The 25,285-nt window shown below is 37.6% G+C and overlaps 1 protein-coding gene across 13 annotated transcripts in view; it reads left to right on the top strand.

Annotated features, from left to right (window-relative positions):
- The window catches only part of MAGI2 (membrane associated guanylate kinase, WW and PDZ domain containing 2), a 1,452,748-nt gene that overhangs the window by 921,796 nt on the left and 505,667 nt on the right, over nt 1–25,285 (top strand). For all 13 annotated transcript variants that reach the window (XM_044947150.2, XM_025292002.3, XM_025292003.3 and 10 more), the window contains exon 5: nt 15,838–16,048. In XM_044947150.2, coding sequence (XP_044803085.2) covers nt 15,838–16,048 — 211 coding nt within the window. The remainder of the gene's footprint in view (nt 1–15,837; nt 16,049–25,285) is intronic.

The raw sequence follows: 25,285 nt of genomic DNA on the forward strand, positions 1-25,285 counted from the left end.
AGTGGGTTGCCATTTTCTTCTCCAATGCGTGAAAGTGAAAAGTGAAAGTGAAGTCACTCAGTCGTGTCCAACTCTTCGCAACCCCATGGACTGCAGCCTACCAGGCTCCTCCGCCCATAGGGATTTTCCAGGCAAGAGTACTGGAGTGGGATGCCATTGCCTTCTCCGAAGTCTCCTACTATTATTGTGTTACTGCCAATTTCTCCTTTTATGTCTGTTAATGTTTGTCTTATGTATTGAGGTGCTCCTATGTTGGGTGCATAGATATTTACAGTTGTTATGGGAAATATTGCAAACATCTCCCAGAATGACAAGCCTCAGGCAAGGGATGTGTTAATTTCTTCCCTCCTGCTATCCACAGGTGGACGGGGTTGTACAAAGACACTTTAGTTTAAACAGTCAGGCAGAGGAGCAGTATTCTTTGAGATAGATCATTCTGTATAATTATAATAACAAAAGCAATGAAAAGCAAGTCAAACAATTCCAACATGGAGTCAGAATAGGCTTCTTCTCTGCAATATGACCACTATTTTACTTATACATCTTTAAAGAAGGAATTAAAAGTTTTTATCTACTAAGTGCTTCTTATTTTTTATTCATTTCTGTAAATCATGTAAAAGGCAACTCATTTCCTTCTCTGGATATAAAATATTTCTAGTTTTTTATATATATACAATATTCTTTGTTTATGGGTATCTGACTCTTTGTAGGTCCCATGAACTGTAGCCTTCCAGGCTCCTCTGTCTATGAGATTATCCCAGCAAGCATACTGGAGTGGTTTACCATTTCCTCCTCCAGGGAATCCAGAGGAGTCTGGCAGGCTACAGTCCACAGGGTGGCAAAGATTTAGACATGACTTAGTGACTAAACAACAGCAACAGCAATTAAGTACCAAACCTACTAGTCTTTAACCCCTTATATACTTCACCAAAGTGAACTGTTTTCACTGTGGAAATAAAGGTTTTATAGTCCTCAATTTACCCTGATTACTCATTGTCTTGATCTTTACTCCTTTGAAATGTAGTTTGTAGAATTATATTTCTTTTGCTTTCATACCATATGTATATAAAGTCAATACCCACTTTTAAATAGGTAATCAGTCAATTAAGTTTTACTAACATCAATGAATATTCACATACATGAATATTTATTTTATTCTAGTTTCCCTCTATTTATTCAAAATTGCATTACAGAAATGTTTCTTTTTCTGATATATGTCACTTTGGTAATAGAAATCAGTGTAGTTCTACCCTTGAAAATGTAGTTTTATCCTTGTAAGTAATAAACATTACAAAAATAAAATAAATAATGATAAGTTTCCTTTAGTGAATGCATACTATGTATGAGCTATATGGGATATATGTTATCTCTAGTCCCATAATCACAGTATATTTGCTTAAGAAATGAGATGCTCAAATTTACCTTAAAGTACTTTAGTAAGGTAATGATAGCAGAGTTGAACTCTGAACCTAGGGAAACCTGAACTCGTCTTTTTCCACCATATTTCCCTTTGTTGTTAACTACGCTGAGGACAAAGTGACTCCTGACTTCTGTAAGGTAAATCACAGTCCTGTAGTTCAGTGTACTCCATCTACATTGTATTCCATTATATTTGTCCTTCAGAAAGTTCATGGAAGTGACATTAGCTCTAATGCTTGCAAGGATGATACATCCTTATATCATCTAGGCGAATTTCTCTTTAAAATGCTATTTAAAATTCATATGCTCAGGAAACCTTCCCTTGCCATCAACCTCACCTTATGTTCAAACATCTTTATCTTGGTAGAGGTGATGTTCAGCCCTGTGGCTTCAAATACTTAGATTTATCTGCAGCTTTCATTTCTCCCTTGTGTTCCAGGGCCATATTTCTAACTACTGCCCATGGACTACACACACCTCCCTCCCCAAGTATTGCTTCAGCAACTTAAATGCAGCATTCCACTTTAAACTCTTCCTAAAAAACAAGCAAGCAAGCCAACTCACAAAGCATCTTACCGGTTTTCTCTAAATCTGCCTCTCACCCAGAGAGTTCAGAGTCTGTTACTTTTCTCCCGCCTGCTGGATATGCATTATTAGATTAAAAAAATAATAATAAGATCACTGGGCCTTTAGCTTTTATCTATGCCTTCCTTAGATCACTGCCTTATCCCCTCATTTGGGGAACACAGTCGCCTAACTTGGGCTTCCCAGGTGGCACTAGTGGTAAAGAACCCGCCTGCCAGTTCAGGAGACATAAGAGACATGAATTCAATCTCTGGGTTGGGAAGATCCCCTGGAGAAGAAATGGCAACTCACTCCAGTCTTTTCACCTGGAGAATTTCATAGACAGAGGAGCCTAGTCCATGGTGTCGCAAAGAGTCTGAGACAACTGAAGGGACTTAGCATGCACTTAGCATGTCACCTAACTGACCTCCTTTCCTATAGGCTCCATTCCTGTCAATTTCCCTGTTACTCTTCAATCAATTAAAATATTTTGAACCACCATTTGGTTACATATCCTTCTCAAAACTTGGATGAGCTTCTGTTTCTAGTACTTCAAACTCTTTGGACAACTGCCTAGGTCCTCCCACACTTGACTGCAACACTTGTTATCTTTGGTTCCCCCCCCACTGTCTTCTCTCATCTGCATCTCATACTCAGAAAACACCTTCACCTATCTGACAAGCCTTTCCCACATTCCAACCTACTATTGTATTCACAATTCAATCAAATGTTTATATTCTCTGGTAATCATTTGTTGACTCTCATAATGAAAAACTGAGACTGTCCATTTCTGAATTATTGAAGTCCAGCTTACACTTCTCATTCATTTAGGAGATACTGGTTAGCCTGGACCTTGTAGGTAACTTTTCATAATGTGCATGTCTGTCATTCCCTCATAAATTGTAAATGTTACCAGCACAAGGATTATGTCTACTTTTTTGTTTGCCTGTGTTAGTGATTAGTATATATCATTAATTATTTCAAATTCTTGGTAAATATTTATTTTTCCAGTCAACCAAACCTCTTGAGAATGTCAAAGCTTCACTATATCAACATGATTGTATTTATTTTATGCTCATTTTCCACTGTTCAGTGTCTTCAACATGCAGTGTTTCTAAGTTTGAAAGATATGAGGATTCATGATCTTACATTTCTTCATAAGTTGTTTGAACAAAAGAAAGTAGTATATTTTAAAAGATGCATTCTTAGAGATGAGAATTAGTCAATCTTTGTAACTGTGAAAATGACCCAGATAGATAGGTGCTTAATAGATCAGTAGATAGAACTTTTTTTTTTTTCAGTGAAACTTTTCTGAAGAAAAACAAGTCCTGTAAACAGTAGGGTTTGGCTTGGGTTAGGCCTAATTGGGTTAGGCTTTCCTGGATTTCTTTTATTTCATGAATTATCTGCTCAACTTTTCCGGAGAGTAATTCACTATTATATTGTAGCTTCCCCTCACCAGTGATTAGTAAGCCTAGTGCAAAGAATTAGAAATGCACATATATTTTAAAGGCAGCTAAGTCTCTCTGTTAATACACACACATTTACAATGCCAGGAGGAACAGGACCCGTGAGAGCTACCTTCACCAACAAAGGGAATACAGTATGTGTACACAGAGCTGCCTTCTCCAGGCCCCCAAGCCTGCAATTAGTGCAAATGAACTGCGTCTCCCAGAGAGCAAACAGAGTGTCCCTTATGTGATCACTGAGTGTCCTCAGCAATGATCTCAGTTCACCATTAGGGACCCGCATCCAGGTCCTGTGCCGCTTGGCACGCTGACTGTGCATGCACCATCAGTCCTGGTTCTGTGAATGAGGTCCTGTCACTGTCAAAAGAATTATGTCCTCCGTGGTGAATCTCGCTGTTTTCCTGTGAATAATGGTGCACTCTGAAACCACCCCAATGCCTATCCCCTGCTTATTTTTGTGTGGGTTCACAGAGACTGTGATGTGTGTATCCACTCAGATCTTTATCTCTCTCTCTCTTTTTTTTTTTTTTTTGCAGGGGAGGTTTAATTGTATTATTTTGTTCCCAACATAGTACTGGTTTATCTCCGCACTGGAGGGGCAGATTTCTGGAGCTGTTTTAAATGGTTAATTTTCAAAAATTAGATATTCCATTTATTAATAAATCTTTTCTTAAATGATTATTTGAACGTGAAAGCTGCCCTAAATGTAAAATGCTCCGAGTATCTACATATGATTATAAAGTAACAAGATAATCTCTTTAGAGTCTGTAGCTATGAACTTTAGTAGTAACTGTATCTATACCATTATAAACAAACATGAAATCATGATTAATTTCAGGGATGTCATTTTAAATCAAGGCAGACTCTCTTTGTGATTAAACTGAAAGGGAAGTACTATTTGAACCTCTTCATGCCCAAAGACTGATTAAGCAATTTTGGAATCTTTGCACTCAACCTTTTGTAGTTTTTTTTTTGCTTCTCTGAGTGTTTATGTGATGTATATGAGAGAGAGATTTGATACATTAAGGAGGAATGCACAGCAGGAACAACCATGCTCACACTGGGGTTTGTAAAGCAGACACAGAAAGCCTGCAGCCTAGTTGAAACGTTTGTGTCTTCAGGTTCTCCAAGCATTGTTAGAGTCTAACTGTGGTGTTGGAGAAGACTCTTGAGAGTCCCTTGGACTGCAAGGAGATCCAACCAGTCCATTCTGAAGGAGATCAGCCCTGGGATTTCTTTGGAAGGAATGATGCTAAAGCTGAAACTCCAGTACTTTGGCCACCTCATGCGAAGAGTTGACTCATTGGAAAAGACTCTGATGCTGGGAGGGACTGGGGGCAGGAGGAGAAGGGGAGGACAGAGGATGAGATGGCTGGATGGCATCACTGACTAGATGGATGTGAGTCTGAGTGAACTCCGGGAGTTGGTGATGGACAGGGAGGCCTGGCGTGCTGCGATTCATGGGGTCGCAAAGAGTCAGACACGACTGAGCGACTGATCTGATCTGATCTGATCTGAAGCTTATTTCTAGTCATGGTCATCCATTCTCTCTAGGTTTGATATTCACCCTGTCGCCTGTAGGGTCCCACAGAGTTGGACACGACTGAAGTGACTTAGCAGCAGCAGCTGTAGTCTATTTTCTTATCTCATATTTCTCCTCATGGATATGTTTATCAATTCAGTGTGAAATCTTAGCTACCTTTTGTCAGACAAAAGTTGCTCTAGTTATTTCTGACTGAAGGCTGGTCTTTGACTCTGAAGAGGGAAGGTCTCTGGATAAGGTCTCTGTGAGCACTCAGGGATAAAGGGATAGCACCTTTATCTTTTATTTTCTAGTTGACTTCTTGTTCTCATGAAAAAATACCTTGCCTCCAATTTGGCCCCAAAGAATGACACCTGAATTATCAAGATCAAGGTTGAATAAAGTCTTCTGCATTTTCTTTCAGCCCCTTTGATGTTCCTTAAACTTCAGAAGGTGATGTTTCATGTAGTACTAATTTGCTGATTTTTGTCAGAATTTTGAAAGATCTGAAAATTATTGTACATACATGTACATATCTTGTTTTGGTCTTTGAATATTTTCAATACTTGTGTCAACTTCTCTCAGCCCAAAGTTGGTTGAAGATTTGGGGGGCTTGTTTCTATATGATAAATATCTTCAGAATTCATTGCATTATGAAAATCATATAGCACATATAGTTTCAAAGATGTAAAGATTCATTTTATTGCCATTATTCCAGTCTGCTTTTATTAAAATGCTAAAACTTAAAAAAAAAGAATATATACTAATTAAGGCAGCACTTCTTCCTTGTCAATGAAAAGTAATTCCCTTTACTAATCTTTTTAGTAATTCTTCCCAATTTAGCTTTTTATATACCCAAATTTTTCCTGTCATCTTCCATTCATACACCTTGCATTTTTCTATTTTCATAATTCCTCATATTGTTCTTTTAGTATTCCAAAGAATGTGTAACTAATTTTGGATTATAGATATAAATGAAAAATAATTTTGAGATATTGAATATGCTTTCTTATTAATTCATATTTCCCTGACCGGCCTCCTAAGTAGATGAGATCCAATTTGTTTACAGATATTACGGGTACAAAGTAATCCCTTTACAGGATTGGGCATTCCTGCTCCCTCAGTTGATATATCATCTCAAAAATCAGCAGCATAGTTACTCATACCCTAACTTTCCCTAATTCTATTTTATTCTAGGCTTGTCTTTCTTTCATATTCTCAAATATTAAAATTAAATATTAGTTAAAATATCAGGAAAAAAATACACTTTTAACATTGCCACAGTGTTTAAGGGCCACCCTTCCTCATTCTCATACCATACATAAAAAGAAATTATAGTGCTTTGTTTTTAGAACTTAGAGACACTTTAGGAGAACTAAGGAATCACAAAAATACCAACTACAAGTCAGTAATCAGTGTGCATAGAAACACCTCAGAAAGAGCAGAAAATATAACCACCTTTGCTTACAGGATTGCTGGAGCACTGGGGGTAGAAACAGGAGAGAAACAGCTTTGCACTGTTTTTCTTCTCTGTACTTTTGGATTTGGTCCCAGTGCATGTTTTACTACATCAAAAAAGTAATTATTTTTTTTTTCTAAATGATGAGTTAATATTCACTAATCATTCAATGTGCAAATATTTTGGCACCCATATTATAATTCCTCTTCTCATTTGAGAAGGTTAGGAAAAGCAAGGAAAATTGACAAGAGCGCTGTTTGAGCAGTGAGCTAGGACATTGACTTATTTCAGTCAACTGGTAGCATAGAATGCAGGTGGCCACTACATGACAGCTTCCTTTCTGAAGGCAGAATGTCCTCCATTTTCACAATAGAAAATAATCTATAGGATGGCCATATGAAAAATCAATTACAATGATATTTTTCTCCTGTCCTAGAGTCAACCCTAAAATATTAATTTATTTACAAGAGCCTATATTTCAAATTCCAAAAACTTCAGCTTCTAGCAGTAAAGCAAGCATGTTATGACAGCCTCCACTCCATCCTACCCCATGACTATACAATAAGTCTTTATATCAACCTAACAAACATACTTTTTGATGAGACTGCCAAGTTTGCAGGAAAGTAAGGAAAATCTTTCAGAGAAGGCAATGGCCCCCTACTCCAGTTACTCTTGCCTAGAAAATCCCATGGATGTAGGAGCCTGGTGGGCTGCAGTCCATGGGGTCACTAGAGTCGGGCACGACTGAGCGACTTCACTTTCACTTTTCACTTTCATGCATTGGAGAAGGAAATGGCAACCCACTCCAGTGTTCTTGCCTGGAGAATCCCAGGGACAGAGGAGCCTAGTGGGCTGCCCTCTCTGGGGTCGCACAGAGTCAGACACAACTGAGGCGACTTAGCAGCAGCAGCAGCAAGGAAAATCTTCAAGCCCCACCACTTTCACCACTATGGTCACTACCATAGTGTTACCAAAGTGAACAAGAGTCTGGAGCTGTCTATTAGATTTGAAAACCAAGCTTACCCTGAGTCTACATTAGGGAAAAGCCTTGGACTAATAAAAAATAGAAGAGCTGTGTCTCTGATTATGATTTTAATCAGTACCCTCAAAGGTATGAAAGCCAAGTTCATAGCTCAGTAGCAGTCCCTGGCACCTAGCAAAATCAAATGTAGAACTCTGCAGGAAAACATACAGAACTTTGAAAAATGTGTGATTTCTGAAGATTATTTTCCCTCCTTTAAATAAGTTAACAGCACAGCAAGTTTCGACTGAGGAAGAAAAGCTCAATTTGTGCACGCACCTTTTAAAGAAGATATAGTAGATTTATGTGCATCTTTCTTTGTTAAGAAATTGCATTGTTTTTTGAAATACCTGTCTTAAAAATCATATGAAATTGACCATACTTCTTGTTTCTATGGGGAGAAACCATTTAAGTTGCTTGACTGATTGAACTCGGCAGTTTATCTAGTGTCTATGTAGTATACTGCTAAGTCGATTCAGTCGTGTCGGACTCTGTGCGACCCCATAGACGGCAGCCCACCAGGCCCCACCGTCCCTGGGAATCTCCAGGCAAGAACACTGGAGTGGGTTGCCATTTCCTCCTCCAATGCATGAAAGTGAAAAGTGAAAGTGAAGTCGCTCAGTCGTGTCCGACCCTCAGCGACCCCATGGACTGCAGCCTACCAGGCTCCTCCGTCCATGGGATTTTCCAGGCAAGTGTACTGGAGTGGGTTGCCATTGCCTTCTACACTATGTAGTATAACTCACATATAAAAATATATAACATTTACTGAGCACCTACTATGTTCCAGTAGTTTACTGTTCTACACAATATATATACCTGTCTTATCTAATCCTTATGTAATGTAATGTTACTCCACTTAAGGAAATTGAGGCAGGCACAGAGTGAGTTAAATGATTTGCCCAACAGCACACTGAGAAGTACAGATACAAACCCAATCTGAAGGACAGATTCAAAACCCAATTGCTAAGACACCGGCCTTAGCAATTATATTCTACTGCTCCTTGTGGAGTGTTTATTGCTATCTGAGAACAGTTAAACAAAAAGAAAAAAAGAATCTCAAATTATTCCTATTCTCTTTCCTTATAAGCTACAAACATGTTCCTCAACCATTTTTTCCCATTAAATGTCCTCTAACCATGCTTATTTCCCAAAAATAACATAAAGATAGGAGAAAGAAGTTATTAGATTTATTAAAATTTGTCACAGAGCCATTAAAAATATAAATCATAGAGCTCTCTCACAGGATATAGCAAGTTTTGAGAATTCAAATTTTATGACTATTCAAAGAAATAAAATCAACAATTTCCTATCTGGCTTTGAAATATTATGTTCCCTTATTTCAAAGGAAGGCAATTACAGAAAGCTTAACATTAACTATATGCACAGACCATGTCAAATGAAAATATGGATAAGGTATAAAATAGGCAATCTTCTTGAAATGTTTTATCTTGGTTTCTGATTATCCTTTAATAAAACTCAGTAGGGACATTCAAAGCCATGGTATTCTGATTTATTGTTAGCCTTGCATCCTAAAGGCAATGTGTTAGATACTGCTAGAGCAATAAACATGTAAGTAAAAGGAATGACTACTATACTTATGTAACATCAAAACCTTTGACTGGACCAGAACTGTAGAATTTATGTGAACTGTACTGAGTGCAAAAATGCATTCATTTAACTCTCTTCCCATTAAATGTTTTGTAGTCCCTATACTGTGTACAGATCTTTGAGCTCTTCTGAATATCTTATGGGAAGAAGGAAATTATTTGCTGAATCCAAAGAAATTATATTTAATTCTTCACAGAAATAAAATTATACACAAATCTTGTTTTTTATAGGTCATTGCTTTTAAGAATGTATATTATCAACACCTATGCTATCTCAAAGTTTCCACAGAATTTCTAGGAAATACACCAGTCCTAGTCAAAGGGAAATTTTTTTTAAATTATTGTCATTCTCTAAAAATAGATATTCATTCTTTATTGAAATGATTTTTGTTTCTATTGTTAGGGCAAAAATAACCCCCTCCTCTGGTTTGCAAGGCATCTAATGGACCTAGAAACTCAAAATGAAATGCTCAAAACTGCCAGTGTTTGATAAAGTCTGTTCACTTGAGCAGCAAGCGTCTTGGGGGAAATTCATTTACATATCCAAAAAATTCATGTTTGAATTTAACAATAAAACCATGCTAAGAAACGTGTCATGGAGGTTTAAAAGGCCAGTTCTATATGACCACTTCCTAATCAAAAAATACTTTCAAACCACTATGAAAGAAAAACATGCATGGGGTTATTTGCCTCTTTCTCCTTAGTCAGAATTTAAATAGTCTAAGATTTCTCAAGTCATAGATTTGACACATATGAGATCTGTGTTAAGGCACATTTGCACGCATATAATTTTAAGCTAAACTTTATGAGAGGGGAAGAATGTTAGCAAGAATGGCTACACATACGCCTTGGTAAAATCTGTTCTTTCCCATCCCTAATTACTAAAAGTTTATTATGGTGATATATCCAGACAATGAAATATTATTTAGTGCTGAAAATAAATGAACTATAAAACTATTAAAAGACATCAAGCAGACTTAAATGTGTTTTACTAAATAAAAGAAGCCGATCTGAAACAACTCTATACATTATATGAGTGAGTGAGTGAAGTCGTTCAGTTGTGTCCGACTGATTGCGACCCCATGGACTGTAGCCTACCATGCTCCTCTGTCCATGGCATTGCTCTTCTAGAAACAGGTTCTATGTCTTTGTGGGAAACCTGCCCTAATTCAGTACTGTCTTGGGCATACTGGCTTGATTCTACATTTCACCAGAAGCCCTTGACTCTCACCATAAACTGTATCCCTAGATTAGCCTTTCTGAGCAGTAAATGTTAGAAATGTTGTGATTCTCCTTTTGCTTTATTCATTTTTTCTCTTATTTTGTTCAGATAAAGAAAGCAAGTGCTGCTTATTACTTGCCTCTCAAACCAATTCTTAATAACCTGATAAAAATAGCTTTTTTCTCTCCCCCATTAAATTCTTGTTAAATATCTTGCACATTGTAGATATTAAATTCATGTTTGCTAATGTAACAAGTGATTGATTAGATAAGAATAAAGGAATGAATGGATAAATGAGTTAAACTGGGAGAACTTGGCTCAGTGATCTCTCATACATTAATAAATATAATTACTGACATCTCCATTTTTCAGAGTGAAAAGGGGGACCTCCTGGGAACTGAAGACCTTCTGGGATTAAGTGCAACTGTGACCTGAACCATGTGTTAGTTACTCAGTTGTGTGTGACTCTTTGCAACCCCACGAACTGTAGCCCTCCAGGCTTCTCTGCCATGGAATTCTCCAGGCAAGAATAGTAGAGTGGATTGCCATTCCCTTCTTCAGAGGATCTTCCCAACACAGGAATCAGACTCTGGTCTCCTGCATTGCAGGAAGATTATTTACCATTTGAGCTACAGAGAAGTCCCATTTTTCAGGAGATGTCTCACATTTCTCTGGAAAATATAGTTATCAAGATGAGAAAAAAAGAATAGTTGTTCATAGCTAATCTTTGACTTTATCTGTCAGGATATTCTGTATTTTCTTTTTATTTGTTCACTTAATCCATTCCAACTTGGCTTTCCCACCTACCACTCCACTATAACTACTCCCATATCTGGTACCTAATATCACCAGTGACCTCTATATCATTAATTTCACTAGATTTTACATCCTTATCTTTCTGTTGGCCTGCTTAGAGGTTTTGGCCACAGATAAGTGTTTACTTCTCACCGTCCTTTGCTTGGCTTGTGTGGCATGAAGATCAACTGGTTTTTCTGTTACTTCCCTGGCTGTTCTCTCCTGATCATTCTCTCACTCACTGTTAAATGTTGGAGTTCCTCAGCCAGCTATCCGAGGTATTCTTGTTTCCACTTGCTGAACTGTCTCTCTAGCAATTTTATTCACCCCTGTGGTTTAAATTATAATACAATTTAGCCATGAAAGAAAATGAAAGTCGCTCAGTCATGTCTGACTGTTTGCGGCCCCATGGACTATACAGTCCATAGAATTCTGCAAGCCAGAATACTCAAGTGTGTAGCCTTTCCCTTCTCCAGGGGATCTTCCCAACCCAGGGATCAAACCCACGTCCCCTGCATTTCAGGCAGATTCTTTACCAGCTGAGCCCCAAGGGAGGCCCACAATCTAGCCATATGCTGTTGTCTTTTAAATTTGATGGATTCCCTAAGAACTCTCTGACTTGACATCTCCATTGTGAGTTTGACATGAACCTCTATCTCTTGTGCCTAAAATTATACCCACTGGTTTCCCCACTCCTGACATAGTCTTGCTGCTCCTTTCATGGTGCTTTGCGCAGTGAATTGCTTTCCCCCTTTGGATTTACCGTGACTTCTTATTTGCCCTTATCTGTCCATTTGTTTAATCATATCAAATCTATATTCTAATTTCATTTTTCAGTTCATAGAAGAGCCATGCCATTGACACTATCATCTCTTGTCTCAATCACAAAAAATAACTCCCCACTAGTCTGTGAATATCTACTGTTAATACTTTCAAACCCCCAGAATAGCTAGGAGGATCTAGAGAATGAAAATCTACTTGTGTCATCCCCTTGATTAAGACACATCAGTACCTTCTCATTACTCTCCGGGTACAGTTCCAAACTCTGAGCATGCTTTCTAATGCTTAATCCATTCCTTGCTTGTCTGTTTCTTTCTCCTTTACCTTCCTCTGAAAGAAGTCTCTTGACTCCATTTTCTAGTCTCAGATTTGTTAGCATACTGGAAAAGGGGCTTTCCTTGATTCTTTATGTAAGGTTAGATAAATGCATATACATGAGATCTCATCTTTCCCTTTGGTAACATTCATCACACTTAAAATTGCTTAAAGACGACATCTTGACATATTTCAAGTTCCATGAGAGCAGGGATCATGCCTTTCTTGTTTGCTTTTCTGTCCTTGGTGCCGGATGCCAACTGAGTATTTAATAAATATTAAGTGAACATTGAATAAATGAATATGTTCAGATCATGACCTTGCATTTTCACTTTTCAAATGCATCATGACATTTGGAAATACTGAGAACAGTATGCTTCTTATATTGATAATTACATGTTGTAATAAGGTATAACAAAGAACCTAAAGAGAAGAGTCCCTTCTCTTGCTGTTTCTTTCCTGAACAATTTACAAAGGTCAAATCTGTATGGAGAATCAGGTGGAAGACTACATCACTAAGGAATATATTATTTTCATAAAATCCTCTTTTACAAAGAAGAAACAACAAAAACTTGTAAAATGTTCGTATCCATTCTAATTCCTAAAGATACTTCATATTGCTCTCTGAGATTGACACACACAGGGAAAAAATTGATCCAAGCTGTTGATTAAGACGATAAGTACATTCTACTTTAGTTTACTCATCTTATATTGCTTTTATTAATTTTAAAGTTATAAAAATAGTAGCCAACTAATGCAGAGGTATGAAAAAAAAAATCTCCCACTTCCATCCAATTTTACTGCTTTGGGTTACTCAAAGTTGAAAAATCTATTGTACATTATTTCCATCTTGTTTTTATAGTCTTATGATGATAAGCAAAATTATACATGTATCTAACTTGGTGTTTGCTTATTTAAAAAAATAGAATTAATAGTGTACATGCATTATTCTTCAACTTAGATTATTCTTTAAACAATAATGATTGGCATCTTTTCCAGGTTGTAGGTCTTTACACTACATAATTTTCCATGGTAATGATAACCACAATTTATTTAACGATTTTCTCATTGATAGGCGTCCAAATCATTTCCAGGTCTTTGCTGCTACAGACAAATTATACGGGTAGAGTAAGCATTATTATTTAAGTATCTTTATATACTACCACCTTTATTTCTAGAGGATATTTCTCAAACGGGTTACTGAGGCAGACCATATATGTATTTGTATATTTTTTAATGTTAATAGTTATAAATTAGGTTCCCAAACAGTTGTGGAATTTCCTGTTTCCAAGAGGGCTGCCTTATCATCAGATTGGCATTGTATGTCAGTAGTGTCTCCTTCCAGTTTCTGGGTTAAGCCATCCCCACTACACCTTCTGCTGTGAAGAAGTCATATGATCCTCACTGCAGGTGGATTGGTTCTCTGTTCTCAGCTACTTTCCAAGTCTCCACCAGAGCATACTTGGACTTCTGCGTGATGCCCATGTCAAAGGGAAGTCTTCGGAGTAGTACTTGCCAAATGTATTCATCTACTTGTTTCTGACACCCTGATGAAAATTTGGAGCAAATCTGCAGGAAACAGTCCTCCCAAAGTTCCAAACTAAAGTATTCCACAGACCAACTCTGCTTTTGGCTCCCTTGATCTTTTCTGTGGTTTCCCTCTTTGTACACTACCACACCCCAGTCTGAAACCTAAATATAGTGGTGCTGAATCCCTGAATGAACCAAGGAAGATCTGAAATCTAAACATTTCCCCTTTGGACTTCTCTTCCAACTGCCTTCTTAACTTGCAGGAAATTTCTCTGAACCTGAGCTTTCCGAAGGTAAGATTTAAAACTCATTTTGATATTTGGCAAAACTAATACAGTTATGTAAAGTTTAAAAATAAAATAAAATTAAAAATTAAAAAAATAAAATAAAATTTAAAAAAAAGAAAAAAAAATTAAAACACATGCTAATAATGAATTTTCAATATAATATTTTCTTCTTTTTTAAGAATCTGTCTTTAACAAATACTATAAGTTTCCTGAAATATGATCATCCTTCTTTTAACTATATTATGCAGGGTTTATTTTTTCTAAATTAAAAAAAAAGTCTTCTCCTTATCTCTCTCTACTTGGAGATCTATACTCTGATTTAATCATCATGATATATCAGATGCTGTCTTCTGGTAGCATCTGAGAAATACTTGGGTTGGATACATGGGTGATATGCATTCAGAACTTCTGCATGTTTAAGAGTGACTTTCTTTTGTATAGATGAATAATATTTTGGTAAAGTTCTTGGCCTGCTATACTTTTCTTCTCCTCAAGTTACTACAGATATTATCTTACTATCTTTAAGCTTCAAGTATTACAAGTGAAAGTTCTGATGATCTTCTATTCCTCTTTTTTGGGGTAAGTTTCTTCAGTATGGAAGCTGGTAAAGTTGCTTTTTAACATTGGAGTTTGGAAATCTCACCTACATGTGTTTAGGTGAAATGTATGCTTCATTAATTTGGCCTCAGATACAGTGAACCATTTTAATTGGCAGACTCCTGTGTCTCTTCATCTTAGGTAAATTTTAGTCTATGTTTATTGAACTTTTATTTTTTCTCCATGTGTTCCTGTTCATCATTCTGGATCTCATATCATTTACAAGTTGATATCCTTGGGTCTCAACATCTGATATCCTTGGGTCCTCCAAGAATTTTATTGTTTCTCTTAAAGTGTATATTTCTTTTAGTTTTTGCTCTGTTGGATTAGTTTTCTGTCGCAGCCATAACAATTTACCACACATCTAGTGGCTTAAGATTGAAAGCAAAAGGAGAAGGGAGCAGCAGAGGATGAGATGGTTTGATAGCATCACCAACTCAATGGACATGATTTTGAGCAAACTCTGGGAGATGGTGGAGGACAGGGAAGACAGTCCATGGGGTCGCAAAGAATCGACATGACTTAGTGACTGAACAACAAGAGTGGCCTAAAGCAGTGCGTATTGTTTTATCGTACTGCTCTGTAGGTTAGAAGTCTGAAATGGGTCTCACTGGGCTAAATCAAGATTTCTAAAAGACTGTGTTATTTTCTAGAGACTCTAGAAGAAAATCCATGATTTTGCTTGCCAGCTTCTAAAGGTCACCCACACTTCTTGCTGGTGTTGGATCCCCTTCTGTCTTCAAAATCAGCAGCAATGCATTTCTTTGGCCAATGCTTCTCTTCAATAGTCTTATCTCCCTCTTATAGTCCTCTTCTGCTTTCTTTTTGTACTTGTAAAGACCCTTGTCATTAGAGCAAGCCCACCTGAATAATTGAAAATGATCTCCCAATCTCAAGGCCCTTAATTTAATTGATCCTGCAAATCTTCTTTTGCCATATAAGGTAACAATCACATGTTCCAGGGCGTAGGATACAGGCATCCCTAGGGATTCATTGCTCTGTCTACCACACCTATATAATGACATGGTCCTCCAATTTAGTCATCAGGTTTAATTAGTTGAAGAATAGACTAGAATGATGAATGAAAGAGGACCTCAGATAGGCCTACTGATAATTTTCAGAGGTGGTTACAATTATGCTTTTTCTGTTAGCTTTCAGAGAGCTCATTCCCTGGTGACCATAGTCCATACTCACTCAGAAGTTACAGTGGCTGGAGTGACTAACCATGTACCCTTGTTGTCTTGTAGAATCCAGTGAACCTGAAGACAAGAGTGCAGGTGCCTCAGCGGAGACACCCTCCCAGCCTTATCCTGCACCAGTGTACAGTCAGCCCGAGGAGGTGAAGGAGCAGATGGATGATGCGAAACCAACTAAACCTGAGGAGAATGAGGACTCAGACCCATTGCCTGACAACTGGGAAATGGCTTATACAGAGAAGGGTGAAGTCTACTTCATTGAGTGAGTCTCACACATTTCTCTGAACATTTTCACAAAGATCATAGCAGTATATATATGATGTAACAGATGGAGAGGTAGGTCAGAGTAATTTGAATTTTATTGATCATAATATTACCTTCTTTGTGAGAGAATAATGGGATGGCACCTTGATACAGCTAAAGATTCTAGATTACAGCTATAAACCAAATAATGAATTAAATAGTGCCACTGTAAAATTTGTTGCAATCATGACTGAGGAGGCAAATATCCATGTGATGTTACTTTTGAATTGGAAATAGGGAGGAAATGCTTACTCTACCCTTCCAAGACATCTGTGTAGCTCAAATGAGATAATCCCCATCTTTTAAATGAAATTGCTAGAAACCTCCACCATCATGTCCAATGGTTTGATCGAATGCCAACTATTGAGAGCCAAATACTTGCTAATCACAAATGAGAATATTTTAAGCATTTGACCCTAAGGTCAGCTGTCAATAAAATCATGTGTTTGGTATAGTTTGCCATATTTATTTTTATTATATCCCATTCTATTTATTGCTTACCTTTCTATGATTTACCAAGGAAAATGAAGGGCTAATTCTGAACTAACTAGTGATGCATACTCAGTCTAATCTTTCCTTTCACTGGGGACGCTTTTTCCACAAACTCAGTTTTTATATATTTTATTAACAGCATTGTCTAGCTTTCCTTTTCTTTTTCTTTTTGGAGTAGAACAACTTTTTTAACCCCCTGAGTTGAGGATCGTGGCTAAATATTAAATTGTTGATGTGCATGAGACAATCAAAATGTCCATTAGAAAGGTAAAAAACTAAATATATGGTAAATGAACAACAATCCCTATTCCTGCAAAGCTGTAGAAGACTCAGAGGGAAACATTAACCGAATCTGAAGTTTTCAGTTCAGATAGTAGATAAAAATATGTGAACTCTTGATTACTCAAGAAAAATATTAAAACTAGATTTTCTTTCCAAACCTGGAGTGATTTGTGACTTAGATCTCCATAGGCAGAACTCAGTTGTGAAATTGAAATGTTACCACATGCCAATATTTAATTTTCACTTGAAAACTTTATAACATGTGGCCAAGGGAATACATAATCAGGTAACTACTTGGTGCTCTGCATGACTCCACCATGGATGAGAAATGCATAAAATACATTGCTACCATTCACCTTTTGACAAATCTTATAAGTTACAAAAAAAGAATAAAACTCTCTTGTGTATTTCTTATGGCTATAATCAATGACCCACAGGCATCCTTTTATCAATTAATTGGAAAAGAGAAGGTCATACAGAATTTTTTAAATGTTTGAGCATATTTATATCAAAAACATAGTTTTGTTATTGATAAGCTTAGCATAGCACCATTTCAGACCAGAAATCAAAGTATAAACCTAGATATGAGGTCTCACATTGGTGTTCAGAACAGTTGTTTAGAACAGGGGGACTGACTACCCACACATTTTTATTGCATAATATAGGCAGAGTAAGACTATGTGGAAATAATAAAAGAAAAACAGCATTGCAAGTTGATGAAAGAACTATTTCCTTACCGTGCTTTCAATAATGCAATTATAAAAACCTCCTTTTTTGTGATTGTAAAATAAACTTTCCCCTTTTAACTGCGTCACATTTGGGGATCGTGGAAAAAAGAGATTCCATGAAACAAAAGCTGTATTTGTGGTTTATAGTAAATGATGAGGCTCTATCAAGACGTGGGAGAATGGACCAAAATGATTCTGTTAATATGCTAGTCAGTCATCCAGTATCAGAATCAAAAGACTCATTAGAGTTTGTCCCTGGTCTTAAATTTATTGTCACACTGGGGAAGAAAGGATAAGAGGGATAGTTAAAACAATTAGTCAACCACTCATTTCTGAATTTTGTGATACAATTTCAATGAAGATACACTTAACGTAGACTTAAGTAATGAAAGGAAGCATTATAGGAAAGGTAAAATAATGTAGACTTGAAAAGTTGGTACTAGGTAAATAGTACATTCCAGGTATAAGAATCACCATTACAAAAACCAGATGCTTTATGTGTTAGGAGTAGAGAGAAGATGCCCAGACCTACTATAGAGATGTCAGTTGGTGAAAACCGTGTGAAATGATGGCTCCATTCTCATTTTGCTTGATCATTAGTGCTTTTGAAAAACAAGCAGAGCTTTTTGTTTGTTTATCTTCTTCCCACTACTGCAGGGAAGGATGAATGAATAGTATTAGGAGCAGAGATGGGGTGAGCTGAAAAATTAAAACAAAAAGGAGGAGACAATTTCATTTGCAACATGAATGTTAATGCTAAGGGAGATTCATCCAGAGGTCAAGGAGAGGGAAGAAGCCTGGAGTAAAGGCTGAAGTGAGAAGAGTGTGATGGGAAAGTGATTAAAATTGGAGGCAGGGGCAGATGCCTGCTTAAATAGGTCATTCACAGAATGGAGGTATCCCCTGGCCCACCCTTCATCCTGGACCAGCTTGAAATCTGCCTTTTCTTCCTTCAAAAACCTTAGTTTGACTCATAAGACTCAGTGATATAAGCTCCGGTATCGCAGAGCAGGGAGGGGTCAGGCAGTGTCTTTTTCATCTGGTACCTCATTTTCACACCGTTGCAATCTGTGCTGCCTGTTCCTTTCTCTGTGGCCTACATTTAGCTCTGCTGTACTTCCTTCTCAGTAACTTCCTCCAGACCACTTTCAGTCCATCCTCTGGAATGCTCCTTCCTAACTACCTTTGACAAACTCAGCACTTCAACCCACAGGTTATCTCTGCTGATGATACTGCAGAGAATCCTTACCTGGATATAGCCCATGCTTTAAAAGCCCTGTGCAAACAGGCTGGAAGGGCAGGAGAAGCAACAGCACAGGGACCGTGATGGGCCATTAGGACCTGCTTAGGGACTGAGCTATGACGCGTCCCAGAGTTTCTCGCCAAGAAACTCATAATACTATTTGTAATGTAAAAGTTTGCAGTTCTGAAGCAAAGTCAGAGGAAAGAAAGAAAAAGAAGAGTAATTTAAGAGAAAGGTAAAACAAGGAAATGTAGAAGAGGTGGAAGATTAGAGATTACAGCTCTCTCAGAAGAGAGCTGACACCACTGGAAACACTTCTGGTAAAAATATTGTGAGAGCTGCTTAGAGTAATGGGAGTCCCTGGGAGATTAATATGTACTCATTGTTTTTGTTGTTCAGTCACTAAGTTGTGTCCAACCCTTTGTGACACCATGGACTGCAGCACACCAGGCTTCCTTGTCCTTCACTATGACTCATGCCCATTGAGTTACTGATGCCATTGCACTTTACTGAATTTTGTCTCCAATGAAACAAATACTGTAATCAAACATAAGTAAGTGAAACAGAGGAAAAGGACCCTATGGTTCTGTGTATAACATTTAAATATATTTCTATATTCATTTTTGAGTTGTTGTTTGGTCACTGCAGATCCCATTGACTGCAGCATGCTAGGCTTCCCTATCTTTCTTTCTTCCAGTCTTTCACCATCTCCTAATTCAGTTCAGTTCAGTCGCTCAGTCGTGTCTGACTCTTTGCAACCCCATGGACAGCAGCAAGCCAGGCTTCCCTGTCCATCACCAACTCCCAGAGCTTACTCAAATCCATGTCCATCCAGTCGGTGATGCCATTCAACAGTCTCCTCCATCCTCTGTCATCCACTTTGCCTCCCGCCTTCAATCTTTCCGAGCATCAGGGTCTTTTCCAGTGAGTCACTTCTTCACATCAGGTGGCCAAAGTATTGGAGTTTCAGCTTCAGCATCAGTCCTTCCAATATATACTCAGGACTCATTTCCTTTAGGTGGACTGATTGGATCTCCTTGCAGTTTAAGGGACTCTCAAGAGTCTTCTCCAACACCACAGTTCAAAAGCATCAAATCTTCGGCACTCAGCTTTCTTTATAGTCCAACTCTCACATCCATACATGACCACTGGAAAAACCATAGCCTTGACTAGAAGGACTTTTGTTGACAAAGTAATGTCTCTGCTTTTTAATATGCTGTCTAGGTTGGTCATAACTTTCCTTCTAAGGAGTAAGCATCTTTTAATTTTGTGGCTGCAATCACCATCTGCAGTGACTTTGGAGCCCCCCAAAATAAAGTCAGCCACTGTTTCCCCATCTGTTTGCCATGAAGTGATGGGACCGGATGCCATGATCTTAGTTTTCTGAATGTTGAGCTTTAAGCCAACTTTTTCACTCTCCTCTTTCACTTTCATCAAGAGGCTCTTTACTTCTTCACTTTCTGCCATAAGGGTGGTATCATCTGCGTATCGGAAGTTATTGATATTTCTCCTGGCAATCTTGATTCTAGCTTCTGCTTCATCCAGCCCAGCATTTCGTATGATGTACTCTTCTGCTGCTGCTGCTAAATCATTTCAGTCATGTCCAACTCTGTGCGACCCCATAGACAGCAGCCCACCAGGCTCCCCCATACCTGGGATTCTCCGGGCAAGAACAGTGGAGTGGGTTGCCATTTCCTTCTCCAGTGCATGAAAGTGAAAAGTGAAAGTGAGGTTGCCCAGTCATGTCTGACTCTTAACAACCCCATGGACTGCAGCCTACCAGGCTCTTCTGTCCATGGGATTTTCCAGGCAAGAGTACCAGAGTGGGGTGCCATTGCCTTCTCCAGATGTACTCTGCATATAAGTTAAATAAGCAGGGTGACAATATACATCCTTGATGTATTCCTTTCTTGATTTGGAACCAGTTTGTTGTTTCATGTCCAGTTCTAACTTTGCTTCCTGACCTGCATACAGACTTTTCAAGAGGCAGGTCAGGTAGTCTGGTATACCCATCTCTTTAAGAACTTTCCACAGTTTGTTGTGATCCACACAGTCAAAGGCTTTGGCAGAGTCAATAAAGCAGAAATAGATGTTTTTCTGGAACTCTCTTGCTTTTTCAATGATCCAACAGATGTTGTCAATTTGATCTGTGATTCCTCTGCCTCTTCTAAATCTAGCTTGAACATCTGAAAGTTCATGGTTCACATACTGTTGAAGCTTGGCTTATAGAATTTTGAGCTTTACTTTGCTAGCATGTAAGTTTGCTCAAATTCATTTCCATTGATTTGGTGATGCCATCCAACCATCTCATCCTCTATCGTCCCCTCCTCCTTCCTTCAGCCTTTACCAGCATCAGAGTATTTTCCAATGAATTGGCTCTTTGCATCAAGTGGCCAAAGTATTGGGACTTCAGTTTCATCATTGGTCCTTCCAATGAATATTCAAGGTTGATTTCCTTCAGGATTGACTGGTTGGACCTCCTTGTTGTCCAAGGGACTCTCAAGAATCTTCTCTAACACCACAGTTCAAAAGCATTAATTCTTTGGCCCTCAGCCTACTTTATGATCCTAAAGCTATTTAATGCTATTTATGGTCCTGAAGCTAGTGGAGGTGATGGGATTCCAGTTGAGCTGTTAAAATCCTTAAAAACGATGCTGTTAAAGTGCTGCACTCAATATGTCAACAGTTTTGGAAAACTTAGTAGTAGCCACAAGACTGGAAAAGGTCAGTTTCATTTCTGAGTAGAATAGAATTCTACCTATGCTTAAATGAAGTGTTCATTTAAGTATGTATTAAAATATTGTTGTTGTTCTGTCACCCAGTCATTTCCAACTCCATGCAACCCCTTGTACTATAGCACACCAGGCCTCTCTGTCCCTCACCATCTCCTGAAGTTTGTCCAAGTTCATGTCCATTGCATCAGTGATGCCATCCAGCCATCTCATCCTCTGATGCCCTCTTCTTCTGCCCTCAATCTTTCCCAGCATCAAGGACTTTTCCAATGAGTCAGCTATTCTCATCAGATGACCAAAATACTGGAGTTTGAGCTTCAGCTTCAGTCCTTCCAGTGGATATTCAGGGTTGATTTCCCTTAAGATTGACTGGTTTGATCTCCTTGCTCTCCAAGGGACTCTCTGGAGTCTTCTCCAGTACCACAGTTCAAAGGCATCAATTCTTTGGTAGTCTGCATTCTTTATGGTCCAGCTCTCACTGTTAGTTGGTAAAGAATCTGCCTACAATGCAGAAGACTCTGGTTTGATTCCAGGATCAGAAAGATCTGCTGGAGAAGGGATAGGCTACCCATTCCAGTATTCTTGGCCTTCACCTGTGGCTCATCTGGTAAAGAATCCACCTGCAATCCAGGAGACCTGAGTTTGATCCCTAGGTTGGGAGGATCCCCTGAAGAAGGGAATGGCTACCTACTCCTCTATCCTGGCTGGAGAATTCCATGGACTGTGTAGTCCATGGGGTTGCAAAGAGTTGTACTCGATTGAATGACTTTCACTTTCTCACAACTATACGTGACCACTGGGAAGACCATAGCCTTTATTATACGGACCTTCATCAGCAAAGTAATGTCTCCGCTTTTCAACACACTGTCTAGGTGTGTCATAGCTTTCCTGCCAAGAAGCAAACATTTTCTGATTTCATGGCTGCAGTCACCATCCATGTGGTTTTAGAGCCCAAGAAGAAGAAATCTGTCACTACTTCCACTTTTCCCGCCTCTATTTGTTAGGAAGTAATGGGGCAGGATGCCTTGATCTTAGTTTTTTCAGTATTTAGTTTTAAGCCAGCTATTTCACTCTCCTCCTTCACCCTCATCAAGACGTTCTTTAGTTCCCCTCTTGTTCTTTAGTTCCCCTTTAGTTCCTTATTATATATGTATTTATTTATATATATATATATTTATAAATATATATATATATATATAAAACCTTTGAGTTAAGGTAAGAGTAATTTAATTTTTGTCATCTATGCAATGTTTTAAAATAATTATTTATTTACTCAGTATTGACAAGTAGTTTATATGTCTCGGTCTTTACAAGTGCTGCAGATAAAAGATGAGGGAAATTTTTATCATTGTTCTCAATATTGAACAAATGGGACAATTATTTCCCACAGTCTTCAAGACTCCATCTTTTGTTGAATAATTAAAGCAGATTCCTTTTATCACTTACAGTGACATTTAATGGGAAAAGGTAAGTGTCTGAACAAGTATTTTTACACAACAGAATTTTAAATTGCAGAGAATGCACTCTTCCAAGCATGGCTTTAAAGCATTTCTGTCTTGTGCTCAGTCACTCAGTTGTGTTTGACTCTGCAGCCCCATGGACTATAGCCCACCAGGCTCCTCTGACCATGGAATTTTCCAGGCAAGAATACTCAAGTGGGTTGCCATTTCCTCCTCCAGTGGATCTTCCTGACCCAGGGATGGAACCCACATCTCCTGCATTGACAGGCGGATTGTTTACCACTGAGCCACAAAATCTCTAATGTCTTATGTTTAGCAATTTTTAAGACTTTCAAGTGTATACTATTGTTTAAAACCAATAGTCTGCTTAACTCATAATATCTTCTTCATTAATATTATCTTTTTAAATAGTATATTAATTGTACATTCAAATTAGTAATAATAATCACCACATATTTAGTGCCTACATTTTACAGTCTGTGTTCAGCTTACTTAGCAGTAAAGCTAATATGTTAATCATTTACATTGTGCTTATTTATTTCTCATTTTGGGAACCTAAAACTTACAGAGGTAAGCACCTTGCCTTGATCATATAACCAGGATATGACAAAACAAGGATGCTTTGATTTCATTTATTGGGCACACCCTGTGTTCTAGGAACTATTTTATTAAACCCTGGGGTTACAGTGGTCAACAAAACTGACAACATTCATACTTCCATATTTTCATGGGCAAAATGTCGCTACAGGGTCCTTGCTGTTTGCCATGGTGCCTTCTTTACATATATTGTATGATAGTCACTCAGTCGTGTTCAACTCTTGACGACCCTTTGAAGCGTTTGAGGTACTCCCATTTTATACATGAGATTCTGAGGCACCTTGGACAAATTAATATTCCCAAGGTCTTACAACTTTGTGACCCTGCAAAGCCATTGACATTATCCCATGCTACTTCCAATATGTAAACAGGTACTGGCTAAAAAAAAAAAAAGAAAAAAACAGACTTTTATATTACAAATAGTATTTGTTTTATAAGTTTCTCAGCCAGAATTTACTATTCCAGAGGCTAAACATTCCGCAAAGAATTGCTGCCACAGGGTTAATCTGGATTGACATGCTTTGGGAATCCCATTAAATTAGTTCTTTGTTTGGGAGTCAGTTTAGTTAGTGACATAAAAGAGACTGCTATTGCTTTGGCAAAAAACAAAACAGTAACAAGAACCTATTTGTTTACTAACATCTTCCCGAAGAGCAGTGAACACTATGTCATCTTAAATAATAGATTTTTAAAAGCAAGCTTTTGAAACTGAAAATCATACCTATGGAAAATGTCTTGGATATACATGCTTTCCCAAATTCTAAATAAGACACATGATCTATCTCATCCGTTGTTGCTATTTCTATATTTCCTTAAGTTTTAAGTAAATCACCAATTCCCATTTTCAACAAATTTAGTACTTTCATTTATTGAAAGAAAACGAAATATTTTAGAAATTTACTGGAAAGAAAAGTTGGTTTTTTGGTAAAGCATAAATGTTTTCTCAGTCTAGACTTGGTGTATACCAACATCTGGTCTTTGCTTACTCTCTGTTATTTGTTTTACAATAGCAGTAGATATATTGAATATTTTTTTTTTCTGTACAAGGTTCTAGTGCAGTCTCCAGACAGAAAATAAGCATTCGAACAAAGTAGTTTGCAACAAACACTCATAATATCCAGGATAAATTTATAATAAAACCTCTTTTAAAAATGTATTCTAAATATATGAAAGGCAATATGATGACAAGCTCATAATTCATGTGCTTAACAAAATTTTAGGAATATTATTTAGGAAACAGATAACCACTGTAAAGGTCATTGACAATTTTTATGTGGATTATCGATGTATAAATAGAAAAGATTAAGCAGTACAATGAAAGTCTTAAATAGAAAAACTTCTACTGTTCATTATCAATTAGATGTGTCCAGTCATTGTTCAACAGTTCTTCCTTCTGAAATAATGATCAAGAGGGAAGACAAAATCTTTCAGAAAGTGATATAATCAATCTGAGGACTTTACTGACTATTATATGAAATGTAAATATCTATATACCTTTAAAAACTAATGTTAATTTTTAAAAATACATAAAATACAGCCAGTAATCTCTGTGTTCTTCCTGATTCTGAACATATGTGACGACTACTAGAATTTTAACATTCACGTGCATCTTAAATGCTCAGAGGACTCTAAAATATTTATCTGGGCCTTGTTTACCTTGTT

This window comes from Bubalus bubalis, chromosome 8 (genome assembly GCF_019923935.1).
Source record: "Bubalus bubalis isolate 160015118507 breed Murrah chromosome 8, NDDB_SH_1, whole genome shotgun sequence".
Classification (NCBI taxonomy): domain Eukaryota; kingdom Metazoa; phylum Chordata; class Mammalia; order Artiodactyla; family Bovidae; genus Bubalus; species Bubalus bubalis.